This window comes from Gossypium raimondii, chromosome 10, assembly GCF_025698545.1.
Source record: "Gossypium raimondii isolate GPD5lz chromosome 10, ASM2569854v1, whole genome shotgun sequence".
Classification (NCBI taxonomy): Eukaryota; Viridiplantae; Streptophyta; class Magnoliopsida; order Malvales; family Malvaceae; genus Gossypium; species Gossypium raimondii.
In genome coordinates, this window is record NC_068574.1 from 59,832,323 (window position 1) to 59,855,275 (window position 22,953).

At 32.2% G+C, this 22,953-nt stretch overlaps 3 protein-coding genes across 3 annotated transcripts; all 3 read left to right on the forward strand.

Annotated features, from left to right (window-relative positions):
• Positions 1-727: 727 nt before the first annotated feature.
• On the forward strand, positions 728-3,157 carry LOC128034026 (uncharacterized). Its single transcript, XM_052622558.1, has 2 exons — positions 728-1,802; positions 3,066-3,157. Exons 1-2 carry the CDS (start codon positions 728-730, stop codon positions 3,155-3,157), a joined length of 1,167 nt encoding a protein of 388 aa, XP_052478518.1.
• Positions 3,158-9,201: 6,044 nt separating this feature from the next.
• Positions 9,202-12,242, forward strand: LOC105775708 (cytochrome P450 81Q32). The gene is made up of 2 exons (XM_012598184.2): positions 9,202-10,097; positions 11,357-12,242. Exons 1-2 carry the CDS (start codon positions 9,222-9,224, stop codon positions 11,963-11,965), a joined length of 1,485 nt encoding a protein of 494 aa, XP_012453638.1. The 5' UTR covers positions 9,202-9,221; the 3' UTR covers positions 11,966-12,242.
• Positions 12,243-18,166: 5,924 nt separating this feature from the next.
• LOC105775011 (cytochrome P450 81Q32) lies at positions 18,167-20,819 on the forward strand. The gene is made up of 2 exons (XM_012597558.2): positions 18,167-19,053; positions 20,070-20,819. The coding sequence occupies exons 1-2, from the start codon at positions 18,169-18,171 to the stop codon at positions 20,676-20,678; spliced, it is 1,494 nt and encodes a 497-aa protein (XP_012453012.1). The 5' UTR covers positions 18,167-18,168; the 3' UTR covers positions 20,679-20,819.
• The last annotated feature ends 2,134 nt before the right edge of the window (positions 20,820-22,953 follow it).

Below are 22,953 nucleotides of genomic sequence, written 5' to 3' on the forward strand. Positions count from 1 at the left end.
ATAAAAAGGGGTGTTGATTCACGTTCGGTTGTTAAATAGAGAGCTTGTCATAAGGAAATGGGTTTCTTGATAAAGTGGATAATAATACGGTTGTCCGAATATGGTCCAAGAAAACATGATAAGAGAAGGATGATAATTTAGTGGAGGACTACACAACCATTGCTCCATTGCCCGAGAATTCAAGGTGACAAGGATTATTCGAGAGCCGTTAAACTTTCTTAAAGGAGAAGCCAATGAGCATCATGAGGTTGAGTGAGCAACGAGTCACGACTCGGATCAAGTAAAAAGGAGATAGAAGAGACATATATTTTGAAGAGTTCGTGAGACTTATCTTAACGCTCGAATGAAGAAAAGGATCGAATGACTACGCCTTTGACGGTAAAACCGTATATATATCCGCTTTATGTAAAGAGATTTGTTTTCTAGTCAAGTTGTTCTAATAAAATTGAACCAAGAATCAACGTCTCTTTTTGCATTCATTTCATGTATTTGCATTACATTGCATCATATGCATTAGATTTTCACGAAGTGACCCTAATTAGTTAAAATTATTTCAGTTACCCTGGAAACCAACAAAAATCCACCAACCAAATATCACTACGGTACTCAAACAAAAGCAATGGATCAGAGGTTAGAAAGGCTGGAACAAATGCAAAAGGATATGCAAGACAAGATGCAAGAACAGTTGGATAAAATCCAACAGAACGCGCTAGAATCCTAAAGAATCATGAGCCAACTGGCACAATTATTGGCTGATAAAGGAAAGAGCCCTGTAATTAATTCGGGAGTTGATCAGGAGGACCCTGTTTATCCTCCAGGTTTTACCCTGACAAGCACTCAAGCACAACTAGAGATGTGCCCCCAAAGGGCACCTGTGAATATTGGACCTCAATATCGGGTCGGCGCCTCGGCATCAATGCACTTTCAAGTAGGCTCGGGTTCTAATCCCGGGGGCAACCCTACCAACCCTGTGGTCCCTGATCTCGATGACATGGTAGAAATGGAAAAAGTAAGAATAGACTTGACAAAACAACTTGAGGACCGATGTAGATGGCTAGAGGAGAAATTTAGAGCTATGGAGAACACCGACTACCAATGTGGAGTTGATGCCAAAGATTTGAGTTTGGTTCTTGATTTAGTGCTCTCGCCCAAGTTCAAGATGCCGGAGTTCGAAAAGTACAACGGGACTAGTTGCCCTGAAGCTCATATAACTATGTTCTGTCGAAGAATGACAGGATACGGCAACAATGATCAACTGTTGATCCACTGCTTCCAGGACAGTCTGATCGGGTTTGCAGCTAAATGGTACAACCAGTTAAGCCGCGCCAACATCCATTCATGGAAGGACTTGGCACGGGCTTTCATAAAGCAGTACAACCATGTAACGGATATGACAATCGATAGAATCACATTGCAGAACATGGAAAAGAAACAAAATGAGAGCTTTAGGCAATATGCCCAAAGATGGAGAGAGGTAGCGACACAGGTCCAGCCACCTCTTCTGGAGAAAGAAACCACGATGCTTTTCATTAATACTCTGGAAGCCCCATTCATTAACCATATGTTGGGAAGCGCTACTATGAACTTCTCAGATATGGTAATGTCTGGCGAGATGATTGAAAACGCCATCAGAAGTGGAAGAATAGATGGTGGGGTAGATAATAGAAGGTCAATCCCAAAGAAAAAGGAGAATGAAGTGAACCATATGAGTACTTACAACAAGTCGATTACGGTGAACCGGCCAACGAAAGTGGTTGCTAGTCAACAAGGCTCATTGAGACAAGAACCTGGAGTGAAACCAGGTACTGAGAAGCTTCAGTTCACACCAATTCCAATGTCGTACCAAGAGCTGTATCAGAGTATATTTGACGCGCACGTTGTTTCCCCAGTCTACTCAAAACCCCCACAACCTCCGTACCCTAAATGATACGACATAAATGCGCAATGTGATTACCATGCGGGAATTACGGGGCATGCAATAGAGAATTGCATTACCTTCAAAAAGCTTGTTGAAAGGCTCATCAACATGGGTGTTGTCAAGTTTGATGACTCTAATGCAGAAAGCCCTCTACTTAATCATGATTGAAGAGATGTCGGGAAACGTTCGCATCAACGCTGTGCGAAGAGACAATTGAAGAAAGGACCTTGTTAGATATTTACCTTTACATACTTGGAAGTGTTTTGAATAGCGGGACTGTGGAAGATATCCCTGTGTTTTTAGACCTAATTTAGAGTAATTTCTAAAACACGCTTATTGCTCTAAGCCTAGGGGCAATAAGAATCCTTTTGTGAGATAGGCTTATTTCCAACATCTTTATTTCAATAGAATGCATATTTGTTTCTCATTTTTTGCAAATATTCTTTTATTGTTTCCATTTCATTCGTGACCATACTATATAGATAAATATTTGTAGATTATTTTATTCTTTGGATCTACTTTCGTCTTATAACAGGTCTCCAGATATCAATGATACGAGCGACACTGCTATTGACTCAGAACCTCCTTTTGAGCAAGATATGTGTCCAGATTAAACTTCACGACTTTGGAGATAACTGAGACTGTAGCTTATCTCCTAATTTGTTAAAGACGAGAGAGCGAGACTCCACCTTACACAGAATCAATGGAAGCCATGACCTTTCTCTATATGGGGTACAGATGTCATAGGGCCGATCTCACCTAAAGGTTTTTGACGATTACCTTTATGGTCATCAATTACCTCACTAAGCAGATAGAAGCTGCTTCAAAACAGACAGTCTGCAAATTATTGAAAAATCACATGTCAGTATGAAATGCCAAAAAGGAGCATGTCTGACAACACACTAAAATTGAACAACGACACGATGTCAGAAGTTTGCAGTCCATTCAAGGTCAACACGTTTTGTCTCAAAATGCACGGTGCAGTAGGAGCAAAAAAAAAAGAAAAAAACTGCTGCTGGGCAACACATTGGCTTATCACGATTTTGATCCTTGAAGTCAAGATTCCTTCTCTCCGAGCTTTGGATCAGATCCCGATTAAAGAGAAATGTTCAAAGCTATTTGCCTTGGTCAAATGCACTAAAAACAGAAGATGTGATCTCACCAAAGAAGGTTCACCCTCGAGAGTTCCATGAAGGGGACCTAACATCAAAGAAAATCCTCTCCAAAAAAGGGCTTTAGAAGAAAAAGGATATCAAAATGAAAAGAACCTTAGGTTGAATGCTTCATCTGAAGAAGTGTTGATTTCGACTAGAAAGAATAGCAAAGACTTACCTGATCCTACGAGTGTGAATCCAATCAAGAATGTTCAAAAAAAAAGGAATAAGAAAAAATAAGAAAAAAAAAAGGAGAGGCCAAGGCGAAAACTCACAAAGGGCGCCTTGAGACCAAAGGGGTTTTGAATTGAAAACCCAGGAATGGGCAATTCAAATTTTGACTGAAGGTGGGGCATGCGGTAGTCTGGTCCTCTCTAAATTAATAAGAAGGAGAGATGTTATATCTTGGGGCATCAACAAAGTCTTCTAGGACTTCAAAACATATATCAAGTTCAAAAAGGTCCTCAGGATGTTTGGGGCAGAGAAGCTCATACTGTGATATCTGGGGCACCTATTTCTATTTTTGTATTTTGGCAAAATACACCATCCTGATTAATTTATTCTCATTTTGTATTTTAGCAAAATTTGCTATCTTAATTAATCTATTCATTTCGAGCTTTGTTCTCAATAAATTTTCATCGTATCCATTGTGATAATCTTTTTCATCTCATTTTAGCAAATTTGCTATCTTGATTAATCTATTCATTGCAAGCATTGTTCTCAATAAAATTTCATCTTATCCATTGTAATAATCTTTTTCAAGCATTTTTTTTGAAATAACGATTAATGGACCGAATATTCAAGCAAAAGGAGTTTTACATATTACTCTAAAGGATTCTAAATAATACAGGAACCTGAAATAGGACTGTTATTTAGAGCACACCAGGTTTAAAGGGTGAAATGTCTAAAAAGGAAAAGTCTGAATTAAGATTATCCTTTCAGATTTTGTTGTCCAAGCATGGATTGAGCAAAACGAAAAAATGTCGTGTTGGTGACAAAGCTTCAATGAACAGAGAAGCAATGATCACCAAGTGATAAGAAAAGGTTTTCTTGGAGAAGAAAATTTTGCAATTATGCATGAGCATTTGGTATGACACCTAGGAATGAGGTAAAGGACCAAAGGGTTTCACATCCTTGAATTGCGATAGGAGAAGATTGAGAAAGGCCATATCTTTCTACCCTTGGGTTACAGTGGGAGAATGATGGTTCAAATTTTATGTCCCAGTGGATTGAACTTTGACGTTCACAGTGGGGGCAATCAGATTAAGTGTTTCTTTGGATATGCCAGCCGAGCAAGAAGGCGTTGTAGGACGTTAGTGACAAAACCTTATTAAGCTTTTGCGTGATGATAACCTAAGCATTAAGGAACCATTTTCATGACATTTTGCATTCATTCAAATGTCATTCATACACATCTAGTTAGGAGCATTTGATTCATTCTGGTCATGTCATCCTAATCACTAGGCACAATTAGGTTCATAAAATCGAACATACAGGTCATGTTCCCCAGAGAACAGATCAGTGAAAATTGAAAACAAATTCTTGCCTCCATCGGTTGCAATGTAGCTGATTGAAGATTTCAGATCTTATCTCCCTAAGCAATAGTGGAGCAGATCGAAGATGGTGGATTTTACCTCCCTGTGGTTACAGTGGAGTACATTGAAGCCAGTAATTCTACTTCCCTGGACAACAGTGGAATAGATTGAAGATTACAGATCTTATCTCCCTAAGTAATAGTGGAGCAGATCGAAGATGGCAGATTTTACCTCCCTGTGGTTACAGTGGAGTACATAGAAGCCAGAAACTCTATTTCCCTGGACAACAGTGGAATAGATTGAAGATTACAGGTCTTATCTCCCAAAGCAGTAGTGGAGCAGATCATATTAAGTCTTATCTCCCTAAAATTGCAGTGGGACTTACTAAAATCACAAACCTCGTCCCTGAAGGATTAAAGCTACAAGCCGTATCTTTTTGAAGAGCAGTGAAGTAGATCGAAGCAACAAGACACAGTGGATGGGAAAGAAGCTACTTGAAGAAGATGGGCACCCAAGGAGTCAAGCCTTGGCGAGACCAGGTAAATTTGGTCTTTCTTAGTCTTTGCCCTGTTCTCGTTACACGAAAACGAGCAAACAGGGGCAGCTGTAGAAGCCCAAATTTGCGGGCCCAGTACCAAAGCACCCAACCGGCCCTAAAGCAAAATAACCCCAGCCCGAATGGCCCAAAATCAGGCCAAACTTCAGCAGGAGAACCCTAGGGGCCGCCGCCGCCCGCCTTTCAAAGACCAATTACAAGACGCCACCGCCACTGCCGTTGTTCTCCAATCAATCGCCAATTTCGTGTCTGCCTCATCACATCATCGCCTGCAAAGAAAAATAAAGAAACAAGAACAAAGCAAAAGGAACAAAACAATACAATCCAACATGCAAAATGACAAACGAACAATCCAAGGCACAAAACGTCGAAATAGAAATTTAGGGATTTTTTAAATCGGTTATATAAACCGAATTCGGACTGTAACGCCGGTCTTCTTCGATTTTTTCTTTGTAAAACAACGCATACCAGAGAATCAAAAATAAAAAAGGTTTCTATTTACCTTCTTTTTTTTCGATTCATTTATTTTATTTATTATTTTTTACAAATTTGTTCTAAAAAATTTTTAATAAAAGAAAATAAAAGAGAGGGGAAGAGGTGCCGCACCTGTTCTCTCCAGGAACCCTATCGTCGGAGACCTTGTTTGGTCGCTAAAATCGAGCCAGAAAAGGGGTGGGGTTGTCTCCGTTCGGCTTTTGAGCCCAGAAGGTTCGGCCTTGAAACGGTCTTAAAATCGGTAAAAAGACCAATCTTTGCGTCGCTTCGAATTTCGCCTACGGCGGAGCCACGGCGTCGCAGACGAAGACCCTGTCGAACGGAGTTGAGGGCTGAGAGAGAACCAAACTGTTCTCTGTCTTTTTTGAAAAAAATGAAGCTGGAAATGTTTTTTTCTCTTTTTTTTAGTATTTATATTAGGTGTAAAACGACGTCGTTTTGGTCCTATGCCCGGTTCGACCCGACCCGATTGGCAAGGGATCCGCGCGTTTCTCTTTAGGGGATATTTACGCAATGAGGCCCTTCGTTTTTTAGCGCGTTCACTGTAGTCTTTTTTTATTTTTCGATTTCGGCCTTAAGTTTTGCTTTAATTTCAATTTGGTCCATAGACCATGCTTGATATACCCTCAAAGCGGTGCCGTTTCAAATGGCATGGGAATATTTCCTTTGACCTCAGATCTCTGCTGCGTTTAGATCGAGCCCGAATGTCCTTTTTTTAATTTTTAAATTATGTCATTTAATTTCGTTTTAATTTCAATTTGGTCCTGGGTCCATTCAATTTATTTGTTTATTATTGTTATTTAAAAAAACAAAACTCTTTTATCTTTGTTTGTTTAAGTTTTTATTTATTATTTATTGTAAACTATTATATATATATATATTTCTTTTCTTTTCTTTTAAATTTTCGTATGTATGTACATTTTCTTCAAAGTTGTTTATACTTTTTCTTATATATATAATATTATTTATTTTAAAATTTTTATATTTATTTATTTTCAGTTTTCTTGTATATTGTTTATTCGAACCTTTTATTATTTATTGTTCTTATAAATCATTCATCTTGGATTACTATTTACTTTAGATTGTTGTATATATATATATATATATATATATATATATATATATTTTGTTTTATTTTCCTTTGATTAGTAATGTTGGTATTTAAATTAGATATATTGTGTGTTCATTGTCGTTGTGCGTACTATAATTTGCTTATTTGTATTTGTGTATATTTGTCATGCATTGATGTATCATTTTATTCATAAATTGTTATGTCATGTTCCGTTATCATTCAATTTCATTTCATCACTTCAAAGCTACGCTCGATTTTGTACACTCCAATAATAAATCATTGTATTTTGTCCTAAATAAAACAAATGCATCTCGTTCGAGTATTGTACTCGCAATTATTCAAAAAGGGAAAAGTTTTAAATTAAGGCAATATTTCGCGTTTGGAAAATTCGAGAAAATGTGCCCTAACGTGCTGGGTTTCGATTTCTCGTTCGACTAAATAGCCAAATATCCTTTTTAAACTTTTAAATTAAGGCAATATTTCGCGTTTGGAAAATTCGAGAAAATGTGCCCTAACGTGCTGGGTTTCGATTTCTCGTTCGACTAAATAGCCAAATATCCTTTTTAAACTTTTAAAATAAGGCAATACTTCGCGTTTGGAAAATCGAGGAAACGTGCCCTAACGTGCTGGGTTTCGATTTCTCGTTCGACTAAATAGCCAAATATCCTCTTAAAACTTCAAAGTATGGTTTCATTAAACTATAAGGTGATCTTGGTTTCGATGGTTTAAAGTATCGTGTCCTAACGTGCTGGATGTGATATTCCTTCGGAACAAGAGAATCTTATATTTCAATTCACGTTATCAGAGTTTCTTTTAAGGGTCGTATTTTTAAAAACTCTTCAAATTTTCAATTTTCGACACTAAGACACTAAGTAATCAACTAGCTACCAATTTTGGGCGTATCGAGGGTGCTAATCCTTCCTCGTGCGTAATCGACTCCCGAACCCATTTTTCTGAATTTCGCAGACCAAAAGCGTTGTTTTAATAAATTTGAATTGTTTATTAAAATCAACCATTTTTCAAGGTGACCCGATCTCACCTCATCAAAAAAGATTGGTGGCGACTCCCATTTTCGTTTTTATTTTTAAAACCCAAGTCGACCCCGTTTTCATCAAAAGAATGGTGTCAACATCAAGTATATTAAAAGTTGCCATTAAAGGATATTGATGGAACTTGGAAGCTTATAAAATCAAGTGAAGTGTGTATTTTTTGGATGAAAAATGATTAGGAGACGGTTTCTAACTTGTTAGAAGTGTAAAAATGAAGCAAAAATAGTTAGATAATATTATAGTAAGTTTCGGCCAAAGTGAAGGGGAGGAAGAAAACATTGGTAACTTTGTTTAAAATTATGTCAAATGATAGCTTGTGAAGCAGTGAGCCTTCCTAAGAAAACGAAATAAATAATAGTTAACCGAGTCAAATGATAGCTATTTCGTCTTAATTGTTGGAATACTGCTTCTTTTGAATATATTTGTTATATTTTTAAATCGAGTGTCGTGTTGGAATACTTCTTCTTTTGAATCGATTGTTTATATGTTTAAATCGGTTATTACATAACTCTCCTAATTTTAGCCTGCCCCCAAGATTAATATACTAGCTCCGCCAGTGTCCTCGTATATTTATGGGAAAAGTACTATGATTTCAATACCCATAGTTGTTGAGGTTACTTATGATGTACTTCCTCTAAACATCTTGAGCACAGAACTAAACTAAAAAAAAAAAAAAAAAAACCTTGACTTTCTATAATGCAAAAAAAGCCAAAATTGGTAAATAATGAAAATGTAGTTTAGAAAATAAAAGGTGCAATATTTCTATAATACTATGTTTTGTAGAAGTATTATTTTCACGTATGTTTTAGTACAGGAGTTAGTAATAAATTAATTTAATTGGTAATATTTAATATTTTATTTTTAAATATAATTATAAAAGATAAAAAGTAATTAAGATAAAAAATAAAATTTGGATTATAAAATTTCAAAATGTTGTAACGACTAAAATTACAATTTGGTATGTAGGTCAGTATTGATCGAAATGAATTGAAGTTGGTGAAACACATTAAGATTTTAATAGAAAGGGATTAAAACTACTTAATACTAATTTAAAATTGAAATGATAATACGGACTAATAGGAGCATGATATTCACGGCTAATTACTGTAGTGATACATACATTTAATGTTGCTAAAATAACTAACATTTTGGATCATTACTCACCCCTTTACATATGAGAAAAATGTGCATTCTTGAAATATGTTTTGCATTAAATCCCATTTTGTTAAGGGTGGGTTTAGAAAGACAGTGGGTGCGTTTAGCTTATTTTTTATATTACGTTATAATATCGTTACATTATCTAATTTTACCGTCACAGTTATTTTTACACTAACCGCAGATAAACGCACCGCCCATTTAAACCCAGCTTAAATCTTTATAAAAGGTTACTTAAATCCTCAATTGATCATCTCAAAATCCCTTTCCTACATATCTTGTTTAACATGGAAAATATTGAAATATATTTGCTTATATTTCTTCTTTTAATCTTTGTTATCACCAAGCGCTTGAATCAAACAAAATGTAAACACATGAATCTCCCACCAAGTCCACCAACTCTTCCCATTCTAGGCCATCTCCATCTGCTTAAGGAACCCCTCAACCGGTCCCTCTTTGCCCTCTCGCAAAAACACGGCCCAATCTTTTCCCTCAGGCTCGGTTCACACCTCGCGATTGTCCCATCATCCCTGTCGGTTGTCGAGGAATGCTTAACAAAAAATGACGTTGTTTTCGCCAACCGTCCTTACTTCTGGGTCGGCAAGTACATTGGCTACGACTACACTACCCTCGGCTCTTCCCCTTACGGTGACCATTGGCGAAACCTAAGACGAATATGCAAGCTTGAAATCTTCTCCGCCAATCGTTTGAACTCGTCTTCGAGTATTCGACGAGACGAAATCAAGAACTTGTTGCGGAAACTGTATTATTCTTTGAGTGACGATGACTTCGTCAAGGTAGAGTTGAACCCATTGCTGTCAAATCTAGCGTTTAATATTACAATGAGGATGATTGCTGGCAAGCAACATAAACCGAAAGCAGCAAAGCTTCATGATCTCCTACAAGAGCTTTTGAAACTGGGGGTCTCACCAACTGTAGGAAACTTCTTTCCATTTTTGCAGTGGGCTGATTTCTTTAGATACAAGAAGAAAGTGGTGAAATTAACGAGAGAAATTGATGGATTATTGCAAGGTTTGGTCGATGTGCATCGAAGGAACAAAGATGGTTTCGAGAAGGAGGATACGGTGATCAGCCATTTGCTTCGTTTGCAAGAATCGGAAGCTCAGTATTATACTGATGGAATTATCAAAGGGATTGTCCAGGTTATATATGAAATCATTTCAAAATCATATATTTAAAAAAAATTAAAAAATAAAAATACGTATAGGCTTAGGGGTATAAATGAGATACTTGTCCTCGCAAGCTATTCAAGTTAAACTTGAAAAAAATTCAAACTCGATTCGATAATTATCGAGCCGAGTTTGAGCTATCGATTGAGCCGAATTCGAGCTTAATAATTCTTAACTCAAATGGCTTACGAACTTTATTTAGCTTTTCATATTCATATATTATTAAATTCTGTTATTGCCTTTAATAAATATTATTAACCTTAAGTTTATTTATCAAACCGGGTTCGAGCTCGAGTTCAAGCTTGAGTACAAAAATTAGTAAATGAGCTTAATCGAGCTCAAGTACAAAAATTAGTCAACGAGCTTAATCAAGCTCGAGCTTAAAAATAGATGTTCAATCGAGCTTGACAGTATTCGGGCTCGGCTCGAGTCGATTACACCCTTAATAGACCTAAATGTAAGGTTAGTTATTTACAAATGTAAATCAGCTTAGACAAAATTTCAGACCCATATATGAGTTCATTCAAACTTGGGTAATTATATTTAGTGTTGAACTTGATGTCATATATGAGTTGATTTGACCAGGCCCAAGAACATCTTTAGTCATCGAACAACTTATATTAAAGAAGAGTTTAATCACCAAGTATTGGATGCAATGATAAGAGACATTGTATTCTCAAGGAAGGAACACTGGTTCGAATCTTAAAGACGATTTTGTTGCGAGGAGTAGCCACGGACCCTGAATATAAACCGTAAAATAAATATGAAAAAATAAAGTAAAGGAATTTTTAGATGATCCATGCAAAGTTTATGGTTTATGATTAGATTAGTATTCAAGGTTGTAGACTTTAAGATTTGGGGTATAAGGATTAGAATTTATAAAAATAAATAAATAGCTTAATTCAATTTTTTTTCATCTATAAAAGTTGTAATTTAATTTAAAAGGTTACGAAGAAAGAACCATACCCAAGTCTAACATGGGGGACTTACACACACAAAGAAAATAGATAGAGAGGAGACGTACGCTTTGATTTATTCTTGTAATCAAAAGTAACATTTTAAGATTATCATAATCTAAGTTAATATCGAAAAATTTTGGGTTTAAAATTTAGAAATTAGGGTTTCCTGAAATAGTTAATTTCCTTCTAAAGTTTAACTTGCTGAGTTTTATTGTCTCACTTAACCAAACTCTATTAATGATTTTCTGTTTTTTTTATATAATTATCACGCAGGATATGTTACTAGGTGGAATCAACACCGAATTTATAACATTAGAATGGTCCATGTCTCATTTACTCAACAATGTAAACACATTGCAAAAGAGTAAATCCGAACTAGACTTCCACATCGGTCACGGTAGATTGCTAGACGAAACCGATCTTCCGAGACTACATTATGTACAAAACGTAATCTCAGAGACCCTCCGACTGAATCCAGCGGTGCCACTCCTTATTCGCCACGTCTCATCTGATCTTTGTAACGTATTAGGGTACAACATTCCCAAGGGTACAATATTGCTAGTGAATGTATGGGCAATCCATAGGGACCCAAAGGTATGGGATGAAGCAACAAGTTTTAAGCCGGAAAGGTTTGAGAACGGTCGGATCAAGGGTTGTAAGTCGATGCCATTTGGGTTAGGAAGAAGGGGTTGTCCCGGAATGGATTTAGGCCAACGTGTTGTGGGATTGGCTTTAGGGTCATTGATTCAATGCTTTGAGTGGAAAAGAGTAAGTTCAAAGAAAATTGATATGGCGGAAGGGAAAGGACTAAATTTACAAAAAGCTAAACCTTTAGAGGCCTTTTGCAAAGCTCGCAACACAGCAAAGGAGCTACTTTCATGAATAGTTATGGTATTAGTTTTATGTCAGCCAAATTTTACTTTTAGTCCCTCTACTATATTTAAAATTTGGATTTAGTCCTTGTATTCTAATTTAGCATATAATGTCATTAAGTAGTAAAAATAAGGTTAAATTCTACTATTAGGCCCTGTACTTTGCAAAAATTGTGAGTTTAGTTCCGATGCTTTTATTTGATCAATTTTAGTCCCTTTACTTTTTGAATTGGTCAATTTTAGTCTCTGTACTTTTCAATATTTTAAATTTGAGTCCTGGCCCAAACAATAGCAGTTAAATTCAATTATTTGTTTTCTACTATGCGTACAATTGTAAATTTTGTCCATCTTCTCCAATTGGATAATTCTAAGTCCCTATACTTTTCACATTTTGAAATTTCAGTCTTGACACAAATGACAACCATTAATCCATTAATTGGATTTTTTTGGTGAGCAATATGTGAAAATAATAAGCCGACATGGCGTTATAATGATAATATGTTTGGTGCATCAAATTTTGGAAATGATAGAACTTAACTTAGGGTGTGTTTGATAAACTAAAAATTTAAGTGTTGAAAAATTAAGTAATGAATTTTTACTGCTAAATTTTATAAGTGTTGAATTTATATTACAAAATTATTTGGTAAATTAGTAAATATAAGTTTTGAATATAACTATGTTGTATGATAAAAGTAAATACTGATTTTTAAAAATATTTATTTTTAATTTAATCTTATTAATATAATAATTTATATTATTTTGGGTAGTTTTGATGAAAGATAAATATATTACTTTGAAATTTTTATTTTTAAAGAAAATGATAATTTATTCTAATTTTAATAAAACAAAATGAACTTAATATTTTCAGCATTAAGTGATATGTAGCTACCTACCTACTTGTCTTATTCAACACTTTTGTATTGAAAATTTTAAATTACGTAAAAATTAAAATGATTATCAAACACATTTAAAATATTAAATGTTGAAAATTTTCGCTTTGAATTAAATGAAATTTTTCAATGGTTTATCAAATACACTTTTAATGAATTTAATAGATATTGTTTGGTGAATGCTGAAATTTTAAAATTTAAAAAGTACATAAACTAAATTTGATCAAATAAAAGTATAATGACTAAATTCAAACATTCGTTAAATATAGGGACTAATATCAAAACTTAACCTACAAATAATTAGCCCGATTAACTTTTCCAATTAAAAAGAAACAACTTATTTAAAACACTCTTTTCAATAATATGTGTTTAGAATGGATGTTCTTTAAACAAGTTTGTCAGTAAGGTGTTAATTATTTGATCTCGGTAGTAGTATTATAAAATAGAGAGATTCAATTATGATAAATTAAAATATAAGATTAAAACATAGTAGAGGGATCAAAATTGAAATTAGACTATTTTATGTAAAGGACTGGAAAATCTTGACCCAGTAATAAAAATTCGATTTTCAATGATTGATTTTTTTTATGTATATCGATTCTTCTATGCTTCTAACAACTCACTTAGATAATATATATTTTTATGAATTGTGGAGTAAGGAAAACGTTTACATTACGTCATGTATACATAAACATAAACTTGGAAGTTTTTTCATAGAAGGAATAAAATTAATTTGCATTTATTAAACTTTGCTTATTCATGAAGTATTAATTGAATTGAATTATTCTTTAAAATATGGGAGTTAAAACTTAAATAATGGAGTCGATGTTATTTTTAACAAATATATTTTTTAATAATTTCGGTTATGATTATATCTGTGTTTTTTTTACATAATGTCTCCCAAACTCGTAAAATAGGAGGATAATGTATTTCAACGAACTCAAATTTATATCCTCTTACACTCACAATAATACTCACGTTAATCGAGTTAAGACTCAACCGATACCTAACAATTATTTTTAGTCGATGCAATGTGAGTGTTTCAATCCCATACATAGATGATATATATTTTTAATGGTAGATTAAAAGGATTTTAGTCTTATATATTTGAGGGTTCGGTAAGAGATTTAAATTAAATCTTTGCAACTAAACATGTGTAAAAATAAAAGAAATTTTGGTGTTGAGCAAATCGGTTCCTCTCAAAGAAAAATTGTAGTATTTTAATTTTTGTCAACTTCGAATGCGAACAACTATGGACAATTAATTATGGTGTTAATGTTTTCTGTTAATTGTGTATAATTTTGATTTGTATAATAAAAATTCTAATTTAACAAATTTAGCCAGCAACATTTGTGCAAATGTGTAAATGTTGAGGCTAAATTGGTTGTTTTTTAGAATCAAGACCAAATTAACAAAATATACAAAATATGTAAACATCAAGGGCTAAATTTATTATTATACCAGTCAAAAATATATGTACAATTTATAGAATACATTAACGTCGTGATTAATTGTCCTTAGTTATTCACTTTCAAATTTGATAAGAACTAAATTACTCCAATTTTTAGAGGACTAATTTAGTCAATATCAAAATTGAGAAAGACTGGAGAGGTCGCTCCACCAATTTTCTTAATTTAAAAAATTACACTTATAATGAACTTAAACAAATCGATGTCCAGGTTCAAATGTACTTGGACATCATTTTGTTCAAGTTATTTTCGACTTGATTTTTAATAACTTTTATTTAATTTATATATATATATATATTTTTTTTTTTTTTGGAGGTGGAACTTCTACGTTAGCAACCATTGGTACATGGACTATCATGTCAACATCAAAATGACTAATTCAATAGTAGTTATCAGACACAACAATATATTAACGACTAACTATATATGGAAATCGTTGATTAAAGTACTTAATTGATGTGTTGTTATGATTTGATAACTTAATTTTTTGACGGAAAGGTTTAATTGATTATTTAAAAAAATATATATTTTTTACTTTAAACCTAAATAATACTATAATAACTTAATTAAGCATAATAAAAAAATGCATTACCTACTAATTAAGGATGATACAAAAGCGTTCCAATTGGCAGACTAACCAGCTCAATTGATTAGGTCTGTAATGTAATAGACCCGTATTAGCCAATACACTGAACCAAACAAAGGATTAAAGTGAGATTAAGTGAGGCCCACGGAATAGGGGTGTAATGGCTATGCCAATACACTCAACCAAACATGGTGCAAGGTTTTATCTGTTTCACTCAAAATGATTTTTGAAAAATATTTTTTTGTATTTTTCTATATTTATTTCACAGAAAATAAATTAGTCAACGGAAAATAAGCTCCTTTTTATTGTAAAATGACTTATCTTTTTTACAAGCGTAAATTATTTTCCAGAAAATAGTTCTTTTATGGGTGATTTTATATTTATATAAAACTTAACTTAAATCAAACTTAATTTATTATAATAAATTTTATTTTTATTTTAAAATATTTAAAATTAATAAAATATTAATAGAAAATATTATAATTTTCAATATTATTAAATATACATATCTAATTATCTATATCCAATCATAAAATAAATTATTAATATAATTTATTGTTTTAATAAGTTAATTAATATTGGAAATTTATTTTAGTAATTAATATTTATTACAATTATAAATATATTAATAATAATAAAGGTTAAAATATGCCATAAGTCTATGTACTCTTTACAAATTTAAAGTTTAATCCCTATACTTTTATTTTAAGAATTTAGATCCTCTACTTTTCAGATTTGAAAATCAAGCCTAATTGTTAACATTGTTATTTTTTTTCAATTTTGTTGATGTCACATTTTAAATAAAAATAATCGGTATTCATGTAACTAAAAATGACGTTATAATGAACATGAATTTAACAACTTATTTTAATAATCCTAACAGTGAACCTGAATTTTGATAACTAAAGAGTAGGTCTAACCCAAAAATAAAAGTACGTGGACTAAATTTCAAGTTTACTGAAGAGTACAATGAACTATGACATGTTTTAACCTCGTATAAAAATATGATTATTTTAATTATATAAATATGAGTATCTGTTTAAATAATGCTTACCTTCATTTATCCTTACAACTCTAACGTGTCGATATGTACTCCATATATGTAATATATGTAATTTAAATTAAGTTTTAATTAAGCATTATTTATTATGAAGTTTATATATGATACTGATTATTACAAAATATTTTCTTATTATAAAATAAATTTCATTTGTTAAAAGGAAATTACACTATAATATTTTATAACAATTATATTTATGTCATATTTGTTTTACAAAGAACAATACAAAATATAAATTTATAGATATATAATAAACTCAATTAAACAATAAACAGATGAGAAAAATCTCAAACGTATGTTTGCTTCATTGTAAACAACTTTTATGAAATATTTTCAGGATATTTGTCAAATGATAGAAAACATATATCTTAAAAATATTTTACATGATTCATCCAAACACTATAAAATATTAACTTTCTCGAAAAGTAAATCATTTTTAAAAATTATTTTTGAAAATCATTTTCAGTAAAACTAACTAACTTAAAAAATAAATGCATTAATGAGTAATAGCCCTTTACCTAATTCAATACTTATATATATATATATATAAAACAAATCACAACCATTTAAGTTCTAATTAAATAACGTCTTTAACATTAATTAATGAATTTTTAAAACAATTATTCTTTTTAACTTTTTTTACACATGGCAGCGTGTTATTAGTTACAAAATGATATTAATAATTTTCTAATGAAAATTTGGATTGATGCAACATAATATATAAAACTAAATGCGATAATTTAACTATCCATCTCAAAATTTTTTTGATGAATTACAATGACAAGACAAACCTGAACAACAAACACGATTAGCGCGACTCAAACCTAAGCAAACTATTCATCTCGATTTTAAATTAAAAAGTCAACTAGTAGTAACAATAGCCTAGCCCCGACCACTAATAACAACATCCTAATCTGCTTATTTGAAAATGTATTATTTTTTGTATATAAGAGTTTTATTCATTATTTTGATTTCAAGTTTAAATTTGTATTAATTATTCTTTATTTTATGTCCAACCACTTTAATTTATGAGTATTAAATAATTTTTTCTCATGTTTTTATATTAGTAGCCAAATGTAACATAAAAATTAAATAAATAAATTTAATGATTATATTTTATTTTAAATCTAATCATAAAAGATAAAAATTAAAATTAAAATTATAAAATATTAAAATTTTTGTACCAGCTAAAATTACATATTGGTATGCACCATTACAAATTAGTATTGGTCGAAATGGATTGATAGTGCTGAAACACATAAAAATTTTAATCAAAATGGAACTTAAGCTATTTAATACTAATTTAAAAATACTCACGACTAATTAATTTAGGGATTCATACATTTAATGTTTCTAAATACCTAACATTTTGGACTAATTAATTTAGGGATTCATACATTTAATGTTTCTAAATACCTAACATTTTGGATACACCTAATCATGATGGGTCGGATTACCCGTCAAGGCCCAAAAGCCCGCGCCGAAAAGTGAGAAGGTTTGAATAAAAATATAGGCTCGAAAAATGAAGTTGAACAAAATAATAAGACCCATTTAGAAAATGAGTTGGGCCTCAGGCAAACTTTTTTTGCTCAGGCTCGACCCGAATTTGACAAAAAAACAATTATGTTGTTGTTTGCTGTTGTTTACAGCTATTATGTTGCTGCTTTGTTAATATTATGTTATTGTTTTGCTATCATTTCACTATTATATTACTACTATTTTGTTGTTATTGTATGAATATTGTATAATTCTTATTTTGTTGTTAATATTACTATTAATTTAAAGGCATTTGTTTGTAAAGTTACAACTATGTTAGTGTTATTTAAGTATAAAAATATTTTTTATATGTATTTTTAATTTGTTAGGAAATATTTATTTTACTGTTTTTAGTCTATTTGATGTATTATATTTTTTAAATTTATTTTATATAAAAAATCTAAAAAATTTTAATACAAGTAGTTCAGACTTGGATTGGACTTCGACAAAACTTTAAACCCAAAAAAATGAACTTATTTTTTGTACTAACCCAGGTCAGCTCAACCCATGATGAGCTCTAATTTCATACCATTACTCATCCCTTTACGTGTGACAAAAACGTGCATTTCTACAATTTTGCATTAAATAAGAGAATTTCCCATTTTGCTAGGTCTTTATAAAAGGGTCCCTCAATCCTCAATTGATCATCTCAAAATCCCTTTCTTACATATCATGTTTAACATGGATTTTATTGAAATATATTTGCTTATATTTCTTCTTTTAATCTTTGTTATCACCAAGCTCTTGAATCGAACAAGATGTAAACACATGAATCTCCCACCAAGTCCACCAACTCTTCCCATTCTAGGCCATCTCCATCTCCTCAAGGAACCCTTCAACCGGTCCCTCTTTGCCCTCTCGCAAAAACACGGTCCAATCTTTTCCCTCAGGCTCGGTTCACGCCTCGCGATTGTTGTATCATCCCCGTCGGTTGTCGAGGAATGCTTAACCAAAAACGACGTCGTTTTCGCAAACCGTCCTTACTTCTGGGTTGGCAAGTACATCGGCTACGACTACACCACCCTCGGCTCGTCCCCTTACGGTGACCATTGGCGAAACCTTAGACGAATATGCAAGTTCGAAATCTTCTCCGCCAATCGTTTGAACTCATCTTCGAGTATTCGACGAGACGAAATCAAGAACTTGTTGCGGAAACTGTATTATTCTTCAAGTGACGATAACTTTGTCAAGGTAGAGTTGAAACCATTGCTGTCAAAGCTAGCGTTTAATATAACACTGAGGATGATTGCAGGCAAGCAACATAAACCGGAAGCAGTAAAGCTTCATGGTCTCCTACAGGAGCTTCTGAAGCTGGGGATCTCACCAAATGTAGGAGATTTCTTTCCATTTTTACAGTGGGCTGATTTCTTTGGATACAAGAAGAAAGTGGTGAAATTAACGAGAGAAATCGATGGATTATTGCAAGGTTTGGTCGATGAGCATCGAAGGAGCAAATATGGTTTCGAGAAGGAGGATACGATGATCAGCCATTTGCTTCGTTTGCAAGATTCGGAAGCTCAGTATTATACTGATGAAATTATCAAAGGGATTATCCAGGTTATATATGAAGTCATTTCAAAATCATATATTTAAAAAAAATTAAAAATTAAAATATGTATAAGCCTGGGGTGTAAATTTGACATTGATATTCCGAGGCTACTCGAGTTCAACTCGAAAAAAATTCAAACTCGACTCGATAATTATCAAGCCAAGCTTGAGCTATCGATCAAGTCGAATTTGAGCTTAGCAATACTTAACAAGAATAGCTTGCGAACCTTATCGAGCTTTTTATATTTTTATATCTTTAAATTAAATTATTACTTTTAATATATATTATTAACCTTAAGCTTAATCATTGGAAATGAGCTCGAGCTCAAGCTTGAGCTTGAGTACAAAAATTAGTAAATGAGCTTAATTAAGCTCGAGCTCGAGTACAAAAATTAGTAAGCGAGCTTAATTGAGCTTGAAATCGAGTAGCTCGATTGTATCTTGAGCCAAACTCGAGTTTAAAAATAGATGTTCAATCGAGCTTGACAGTATTCAGGCTCGGCTTCGTTTGATTACACCCCTAATAGGCCTAAATGTATTTAAGTTAGTTACTTACAAATATAAATGGGCTAAGAGAAAATTTCAAACTTATATATGAGTTCGATCAAACTTGGATAATTATATTTAGTGTTGAACTTGATGTCATATATGAGTTTGGTCGACTAGGCCCAAGAGCATCTCTAGTCATCAAACAACTTATGTTAAGAAGAGTTTATCCATCAATTGTCGGATACAGTGGTAAGACACATTGCATTCTTATGAAATATTGGTTCAAACCTTGGAGATGATATTATTGCAAGGGATAGCTACGAACTCCTACATAAATCTTAAAACAGATATGAAAAAAAAGTTAAGGAATTTAAACTGTATTAAGATGATCCATGCAAAGTTACCATTAGTTTAGAAATTAGGGTTCTTGAATAGTTAATTTCCTTCTAAATTTTAACTTGCTGAGTTCTATTGTCTCATTTAACCAAACTCTATTAATGATTTTCTGTTTTTCTTTTTTAATAATTATCATGCAGGATATGTTACTTGGAGGAACCAACACCGTAGTTATAACATTAGAATGGTCCATGTCTCATTTACTCAACAATTTAAACATAATGCAAAAGAGTAAATCCGAACTAGATTTCCACATCGGTCACGGTAGATTGCTAGACGAAACCGATCTCCCGAGACTACGTTATCTACAAAACATAATCTCAGAGACCCTCCGATTGAACCCGGCAGTGCCACTTCTTGTTCCCCACGTCTCGTCTGATCGTTGTAACTTATTAGGGTACAACATTCCCAAGGGTACAATGTTGCTAGTGAATGCATGGGCGATCCATAGGGATCCAAAGGTATGGAATGAGGCAACATGTTTTAAGCCAGAAAGGTTTGAGAACGGTCGGGCAGAGGGTTATAAGATGATGCCGTTCGGGTTAGGAAGAAGGGCTTGTCCCGGAATGGATTTAGGCCAACGTGTTGTGGGATTGGCTTTAGGGTCATTGATTCAATGCTTTGAGTGGAAAAGAGTAAGTTCAAAGAAAATTGTTATGGCGGAAGGGAAAGGACTAAATTTACCAAAAGCTAAGCCTTTAGAGGCCTTCTGCAAAGCTCGCAACACTGCAAAGGAGCTACTTTCATGAATAGTTATGGTATTCGTTTTATGTCAGCTGTCAACTTTTAGTTTTAGTTCCTCTACTATATTTAAAATTTGGATTTAGTCCTTATATTCTAATTTAGCATATAATGTCATTAAGTAGTAAAAATAAGGTTAAATTCTACTATTAGGCAAAAATTGTGAGTTTAGTTCCGATGCTTTTATTTGATCAATTTTTTTTTCTTCATTCAAACTTATCTGGTGTAAATACAACAAGAACAACATTCAAAGGAACAACTTACAAAATACCACAATGAAACATTTTCTACAAGTTTTTTAGTGAGTGATATGTGGAAATAATAAGCCGACATTGCATTCAATGAATAATATGTTTAGTGCATCAAATTTTGGAAGTGATAGAACTTAACTTAGTGTGTGTTTGATAAACTAAAATTTAAGTGTTGGAAATTTAAGTACTGTATTTTTACTACTAAATTTTATAAGTGATGAATTTATATTACAAAATTGTTTGGTAAATTAATAAATATAAGTAATGAATATAATTATGTTGTATGATAAAAGTAAATATTGATTTTTAAATTATTATTTATTTTTAATTTAATCTTATTAATATAATAATTTATATTATTTTAGATAGTTTGGATGAAAGATGAATATATTAATTTGAATATTCCATTTTTTTAAAGAGAGGGTAATTTATTCTAATTTTTTAATAAAATAAAATTAATTTAATATTTGCTAAATTAAGTGATATGTAGGTAAATGGAATCTACAGAATTGTGATCAATCAAATATTGCAAAGCCCTGATATCTATCAATCAGAATTGGATCATAACGGAACTTCGGTCTATATTGATACCATAATATCGAATTGGGGGTGGAGGTTAGAATTAGAGATTGATAGAAAAGCAAGGATATGGGCTCGTGTAAGTAGGAAACAGAAAATATCTATTCTAGTTCTATCATCAGCTATGGGTTCGAATCTAAGAGAAATTCTAAAGAATGTTTGCTACCCTAAGATTTTCTTGTCTTTCTTGACCGATAAGGAAAAAGAAATTGGGTCAAAAGAAAATTCCAATTTGGAGTTTTATCAACAATTTTCTTGTGTAGGCGGGGATCCGATATTTTCTGAATCCTTGTGTAAGGAATTACAAAAGAAATTCTTTCAACAAAGATGTGAATTAGAAAGGATTGGTCGACGAAATATGAACTAGAGATTGAATCTTAATATACCTCAGAACAATACATTTTTGTTACCGCAAGATATATTGGCAGTGTGAATCGTTTGATTGGAATGGGTACACTTGACAATATGAATCATTTGAAAAATAAGACCTGCTTATTTTATTCAACACTTTTGTATTGAAAATTTTATATTAAGTAAAAATTAAAATGGTTATCAAACACATTTAAAATATTAAATCTTGAAAATTTTTGTTTTCAATGAAATAAAATTTTATTTTTAATGGTTTATCAAATACACTTTTAATGAATTTAATAGATATTGTTTATTGAGAGTTAAAATTTTAAAATTTGAAAAGTACATAAATTAAATTTGATTAAATAAAAGTATAATGACTAAATCCAAACCTTCGTAAAATACGGGGACTAATATCAAAAGTTAACCTACAAATAACTAGCCCGATTAACTTTTCCGATAAAAGAAACTTGTTTAAAAACTCTCTTTTCAATGAAAGTTTGTCAGTACGGTATTAATTAATTTATAAATAGAGGGATTAAATTATGATAAATTAAAATATAAGATTAGAATATAGTAGAGGGACCAAACAGGGATTGGACCATTTTATGTAAAGGGCCGGGAAATCTTGACCCAGTAAGTTTGGGCTGCTTGGGCTGATTTGTGATTCGAATTGGTTACTCGCCAACACCACTATTTTTTTAATATTAAAAATTATATTCTATTGTATTTTTAATTTTTTAATTATATTTAAATAAAAGTAAATTTTTAATTAATAATTAATAATCCGAGTGGGACCGAGTTGACTTAAAATACACTGAGTTTGAATTTTGGTCTATGATATGAGCATAACACCTCTTATCATTGGTTTCATTGGACCGTTTGCTATAAAGTCAAGAGTGTGATTTTCAACAACAATAATAATAGTAATAATAATAAAACTATGTTTGAGTTTGATGTTTGGATTATTTATTTGTAATAATAATTAATTGTTGATTTTTTTCTTTGTACTTGAAAACAATTTAATTCCCATTTTAATTTGAAAAAATGACTTTTTATCAAAAGCACTAATCTCTCTCTCTTTTTAAACTTCCGTTTTCAT